The sequence below is a fragment of the Medicago sativa genome, chromosome 4 (assembly GCF_051527215.1).
Source record: "Medicago sativa cultivar Bolivia chromosome 4, Bolivia_mono, whole genome shotgun sequence".
In the NCBI taxonomy this organism is placed as follows: domain Eukaryota; kingdom Viridiplantae; phylum Streptophyta; class Magnoliopsida; order Fabales; family Fabaceae; genus Medicago; species Medicago sativa.
In genome coordinates, this window is record NC_140752.1 from 98,092,959 (window position 1) to 98,099,529 (window position 6,571).

Consider the following 6,571-nt stretch of genomic DNA (forward strand, 5'->3'; position numbering starts at 1 on the left):
AAAAAAAAAGATACGTGAAAATAAATGATTAGATGGTGAATTTCGTATGCAACAAAACTTTAGAGTACAAAAGTTCTCGTCTAATTTCCTTTTTTTTGCAAAAATGAAATGTTACTACACCTACAGCCACTTCTAAAACATCAATGCAATAGAAGAAAGGAGAATTTTTTAGTATGAAAACATAGTTAGTGATAATAATATGGCTCTGAGAGATAAAATAAATAAATAAAAAGGTACTCGAACAATTTTTTAATCCCACAAATCATTATTTTCAGTTTTCGTTGCCCTTTGATCAATGTCCAATTGTCCATTCACAATTATACTCATTGAACATGTAACATATTATAAAATAAACTTGTAAGTCATTTCAGTTTTCACTGCCAAACATTCACTTTTTCAAAAATATAATCTTTTAAAAGAAAATCATTTCACCGACAATATATAAAACTCGTTCTTCTTACTTATTTATTTCTTCCATAATATTTTTCTTCTCAATTTCTTCCATAAAACTAACTAAGACGGCAGCACTGCATGTAATGTCATATATTATACTTATATAATTGGTCAGCTTTAGCTTAAAGTTTGGTGTTGAGATTATTATATAATCATCCATCTGCGCAAGTCAATTGTAGGGGACCATAACTCACTTATTTTAATTTGAACACCACGCGCGATATTAAGAAAGCAAAGTATTATAATCATCTTATAAAATGAATTATTGTTAATCTAGTCAAAGTTATTATTATCCATATATACTAATATATTAGGAAGTCTGAGGACTAATACCTCAATTTCGTCCTTGAATTATCAGCAATCGATCAAATTTGTCCCTGAATTTATCGAAATATCTATTTAGTCCCTGAATTTTGCAGACGTCCATCAAATCAGTCCCTCCGTCCAAAAGCACCGTTAGTGGTGATGACATGTCCCCTTGCATGTTGTGTTGTCCTGTACACGTGTCAACAAGGCAGCCACGTGTACAAGGACGAAATTGATGGAAATGGAGAAAATTCGAGATTTCACTTTTGAGGATAATTTTTCCTGTGTTTCCAATTATACCCCTCAATTACCATTGTCTTTCATCCTCACATTTTCACTCAGAACCATCAAACCAGTCCCTTACCTTTCACCTTCCCGCCTAAACCGTCACCCTCTTCACTTCTCCAAAATCATCATCATCACCGGCGATCAACCGTGGAAAAGATACGGCTTTGAAGTCAGATTTCGTGGTTTGTCAAGGTAACGCCATTCAACTTCGTTTTCCATTCACTGTTGTTAGTTTCTCCCTTTTTTGTTTCCGTTTCTGTGATTATCAGTTTTAGTTTTAGGCATTATTTTTTCAACTTTTAACATCATATCATGTTTCGTTGATGTTTGTTTGTGCGTGTTGTGTGTTTGATTGCGTTTTTTTTATTAGTAATTTTAGGGTTTTTTGTTAGAAACTTAATAATTTCATATGGATCGATTTGGTTACTAAAAACAGAGTATATAATCAAGAGGAAAATGTTGATGGTACTCAAGGAATGGAGGAAATGGCTTGGGATACTCAAAGAAATGATGAAGACAATGTTGGTGCAACTGTCACCCAACAAACTCAACCTGAAACTCAACCTGAAGAAACTCAGTGATATATGTACCAAGGATCACAGTGATATATGTTGTGAAAATTCAAGGACCTCTTTGATGGTATTTTTATTAATTTGAGGATCGATTTGATGGATATGTATAAAATTCAGGGACCATTTTGATTGAATTTTTTTGACATAAGGGTTTGATTCATTCATTTATAACCTCTTTTCATTACAACATTACATGGACTTGGCACAATACAATAGCATTCTAAACAACTCAATCAAACATAATACTCCTATCAAAAATCTTAATCAACCTAAGCTCACTTCCTACACAATCAATTTTACCCATCAACCTTGTCTTCCAAACCTCTTCTCTGCCCCTATCATTTGGCTTCTCTATCAACCTTGCATTTCTTCCATGACCAGCACCATTGTTTTTAAAATAGCCTAGTTCTTCAGCTTCATCAACCCACACAAAAAATTTACAATTTTCATCATCTTCCTATACAATCAAAAAACAAAATAAGTACTATTTAAACAAACCATTCACACATCACATAACCATTATTAAACAAACCTTATGTAGAGGGCAGACATAGAAAGGCCTTCCTGGGTTTTGGACAGTGTTTGCTTTTCTTACAACACAAATTCTAGGACACCAACAATGAAGCTCTCTCACATCATCATTGTACATAGAGCTTGAAGATGAAGACTGGCTGTTGTAGTTGTTTTTGCCCATACGCCCACCACCCATCATTCCTGAACACCGAATCTTCAACAATCACCAATGATTTTTTAATTTCGAAATTAATCAACAAAAAAATTAGGGTTTTATGTTTTTTGAATTGGGGAAGAACACCTACTCAATTCATGGAAGAATTTTGGGGGATTTTGAACTCTAGGTGACAAATAATAACATTAGGGTTCCAAATTTATATATTTGGGGAAGAAAGAGCCGTTAATTTGGACTGGAAGAGAGAGCCGTTTATGAGTTCAAGGAGAAAGAGCCGTTGCCAATTTTCTGAAAATCCATCAATTTGGTCCTTCGAAATTTTCTGTAAATCAATCAATTTGGTCCCTGCTTGCGTGGCATATGACGTGGCAAGCTCTGTAAGAGGTTAACGTTACACGTCACCTCCGTTAACAGACCAACTTAACGTAGGGACTGATTTGATTGACATTTTGTAAATTCAGGGACTAAATAGATATTTCGATAAATTCAGGGACGAATTTGATCGATTGCTGATAATTCAAGGACGAAATTGAGGTATTAGTCGAAGTCTGAGTGTCGCACATCCACTTTCAAGTCAAAGTTGAATAACAAGAGTTTCTATTTTTATAAAATGATGATTCCAATTTCCAACCTTAACATGAAGCTAGAAGACATCTAGGTTTGGTTTTTAATGCTGGCTGTTGCGAGCATCCCGCACACGTGTGTGTACACACCTCTTTGACTTTCCATAAGAGATAGTAGTACCAAATAAGTACCGTCACTATAAATTTATATAGAAGGTGGTGTTCACTTAAGTATCCAAATAGAAGGTGTTATACTGTATTTTTTTTTTGTTACTACTCTTGTTAATTAAGGTGTTATCCTGTATGTATACATGCTCTTACTTTGCACTATAAAATATTAAGATTAATTTTAACACACAAAAAATCAGATTAGGGAGATACACTTCTTACTTAATCATCCGCGAATGTGAGTGGAATATCCAATCATATGTGACAACCTCAGGTTAATCAATTTTAAACATCGCGGAGACATTAAATATACTAAAGCATGAGATTGAATTTGCAATACCTCTCCTCTACACTACTTTCCGCAAGATTTACCACTAGATTTTTTGACATAAAAATAGAAAAACATTTTCAGAATAATTTACTACTAGTTCAAATAAGTTAAAAAATGATACAAAAGGAGTTTCCAAGGAACTTGCTTTAATTAAAGCAAGCAAACAAGAGCTTAGACTCACACACTTCAGGTGAATCTGTTTCTTACATATTTTCGGATATTAATTAACAAATTAAACAAAGAATATATAAAAATGGCCATAACCATCTAAAAAAATAATAATATATGAATAGTAATAAAATTTGTCAAATACTAGCATGCCACTATTCTTTCCTTACATCTTCTTTGTCCCTGTTCGGCTAGCCATGAAGTTACGTATTCTTTCCAATGCAACATCCAAAGTTTGTTCACTCATATTTGCAAAACAGACCCTAAACCAACCAGGTTGATCACAATGACAAGAACACCCCGGAGATATATTCAATTTCAGTTCATTCAAAATAACATTCCAAAGTTCCAATTCACCTTCCTTAGTTGACTCCTTCAAAAGTGGACTCAAATTCATCCAACAAAACAATCCTGCATTCCCTTTCAAACACTCAATTCCAACACTTTTCAAACCTTCAATTATCATTTCATATCTCTTCTTTAATCTCTCCCTATTAATCTTAATATATTTCTCTGTAAACTCCTTGTTTGATAGCATATTAGCCAAAAACTGTTGTGTTTGTGAAGATATCAAGGTAAAACTCGACATTCTTCGCGCTGTTGTTACAACCTTATCATTGTGTGAATAAATTGTTCCAACTCTGAAACCTGGTAGACCAAGATCTTTAGAGAGACTATAAACAATGTGAACTCTCTCTGCATCTTTGTATCGACGAGCTTCCAGAATCTCTGCTATGCTTACAATTTCAGAGGAATTAAACACTGATCCTGAGTAGATTTCGTCTGATATAAGGTGGATGTTCTTTTTTGTCACAAAGTCGAGAATCTCTTCTAGAACTGAACGTTGAACAGTTACTCCTAAAGGGTTTGAAGGGTTTGTGATGAGTACTCCACTCACTTTCATGTTCATTGATTCTGCTTCTTTGTAAGCTGCTTCTAAAGCTTGAGGTGTAATTTGAAAATTGTTTGACCTGTTGCAGTGAATTGGCACTATGTTTACACCAGTTCTCCACCTTAAGTCTCTATCAAACCTACAAAAGTACAAGCAAAAGATACATGAGATTATTTCATCATATATAGTCTACGCAAGCATGGTTACATGCTATAACTTCTAATGATAAATTAAAGCAAATGAAGCTAGCTTGCTAAAAGGTTTTTATCAATAAATATTTTACTTGAGAGTGTTTATGGAAACAATTAATGACTTGTTCTTAAACTATTTAATTTTGCATAACTCTTGAGGATAGTTGATGAAAACAATTTATAACTTATATTAAAATAGTTTAATTGTATTTTATCTTGTATTTTTAAAAATAGTTTATTAATTAAGTTGTTTATCCAAACATAGCCGGATTGTATGGTGCTTGATTCTTACCCTGGATAGTAAGGGGTAGGAACAAGCAAGGCATCGCCGGGGTTTGCAAGAATGAAGGTTAAAAGCTCATTAGCCGCAGTTGCTCCTGCGGTGATGACTATTCTTTCTGGATCAAATTTAGCTCTACCACCTCTTATTTGTTCCATGAAACTTGCCATTGCACTTCTGAATGATTTAAGTCCATGATAGTCTTGAAATAATGCATTCTCTCTGAAACCATTATAATCCTCAGGGTGCTCTTTCAAGTACTTTTCTACCAAATCAAATGAAACCTGCACAATACACATTAATATATAGTTAGTTCCAAAACCATTAATTAATGAACTAATTAATTAGGAGCTAATTATATATAGACATAAAAAGACTTATTCAAGATATATATAATCATACTTGATTTTCGGCCAGTCCCATTTGTATAACTCCTGAAGAGTTAGTTAATTCATCATAAGGGTTTTCATCATAGGCTTTCCATCCAGCAAAGTAGGGTGAGTTTTCTCCATGAGTGTCAGAAATTGCAATGTTTGAAAGCTGCACACATGTTTGTTCTATCTCAATACCCATATTAATTAATTAATTAACTAGGCCTTTAAATATTACTTAACCCAGGAAGCAGAAAGTTTGTATTAGTAATAGAAGAAAGAAGGAATTAATATATGGAAGAGAGAAAGAAGATAGATAGCTAGAGAGCTAGATGATTGAGTTGAATTGAATTGAGTTTGTGAAATGAAACCCCGCTCTATATATAGAGTTTGAGGCATGCACATAAAAATACCATAGTATAGCAAAAAAATATCATTCTTATCAGTTAATCACGTATAAAAAATCTGAGTTTCACACTTTTACCATGTACGTACCGGTTTTTTACAGATAAAGATTTATCTGGTGACAACTGTACATGGCCAGATCACGCGGAATGCCCCTTAAAATGTCGGTTTAATGGATTCATTTTCCCTATAATAATATACAAAATTGTTATAATTATTAAGTGTGATTATTTTATATGGCTACTACATTTTGCTCGTAGACATAATGTTGTTTACTAAAAGTGGTTGAGAATAGTCCAATTAAAGGAATTTCCATGTATTGATCCTATGACTAGCCAAATGTCTGATTTTTTTTTTTTTTTTTTAAGTAAACGAAATGGCAATAATGTAAGAGTAAAGTTCGAATCCAATCACAATATTTGATACAACAATTTCGACATTTTATCAGTTGTGCCAAAACTTGTGAACAATGTCCAAATCTCTTTAATTACCAAAGAAACTTCAAAAATTCCTATGCAATCGATAAGATTCATATGATTGGTACATTTAATATGTGAATGCGTGTGGGGATTTAAGGAGAGTATAGCTAAGTTTCTTTTTTAATGAGGTGGCCAGTGACAAAGATGTATTGAAAAGATTGAATAAGATTTTTGATGTGCAATCAGCTATTATAAGTTCTTCACTGATCTTCTGACGTCGTACCCTACATTAGAACCACTCACCTTTGACTGAGAGAATCGAAGAAATATAGGATGAAACCATTAACAAAACAACACAAATTAACGACTTTTGAAATTAACATCCACTCTTATTTCATTTCAAGTTCATTTCCATCAATCATCACCATTCGTGAGGAAAAAACTCCCACAACAACGAGAGCTTGCATTGCTGATTA

General features: G+C 33.3%; 1 protein-coding gene across 1 annotated transcript; it reads right to left on the reverse strand.

The window, feature by feature from the left end:
• Positions 1-3,498: 3,498 nt before the first annotated feature.
• Positions 3,499-5,626, reverse strand: LOC146934433 (1-aminocyclopropane-1-carboxylate synthase 7-like). The gene is made up of 3 exons (XM_085706291.1): positions 5,303-5,626; positions 4,913-5,184; positions 3,499-4,568 (listed from the first exon to the last, which is right to left on the reverse strand). Exons 1-3 carry the CDS (start codon positions 5,471-5,473, stop codon positions 3,704-3,706), a joined length of 1,308 nt encoding a protein of 435 aa, XP_085562417.1. The 5' UTR covers positions 5,474-5,626; the 3' UTR covers positions 3,499-3,703.
• Between the last annotated feature and the right edge of the window lie 945 nt (positions 5,627-6,571).

What these genes read in the sequence shown, in the direction of transcription:
- LOC146934433 (XM_085706291.1), bottom strand. Translation starts at nt 5,473, where the DNA reads ATGGGTATTGAGATAGAACAAACATGTGTGCAGCTTTCAAACATTGCA. An exon ending in TGGGACTGGCCGAAAATCAA is followed by an intron (nt 5,185 to 5,302) that starts GTATGATTATAT and finishes TGTATTGTGCAG; the next exon opens with GTTTCATTTGATTTGGTAGA. An exon ending in CCTACCCCTTACTATCCAGG is followed by an intron (nt 4,569 to 4,912) that starts GTAAGAATCAAG and finishes GTACTTTTGTAG; the next exon opens with GTTTGATAGAGACTTAAGGT.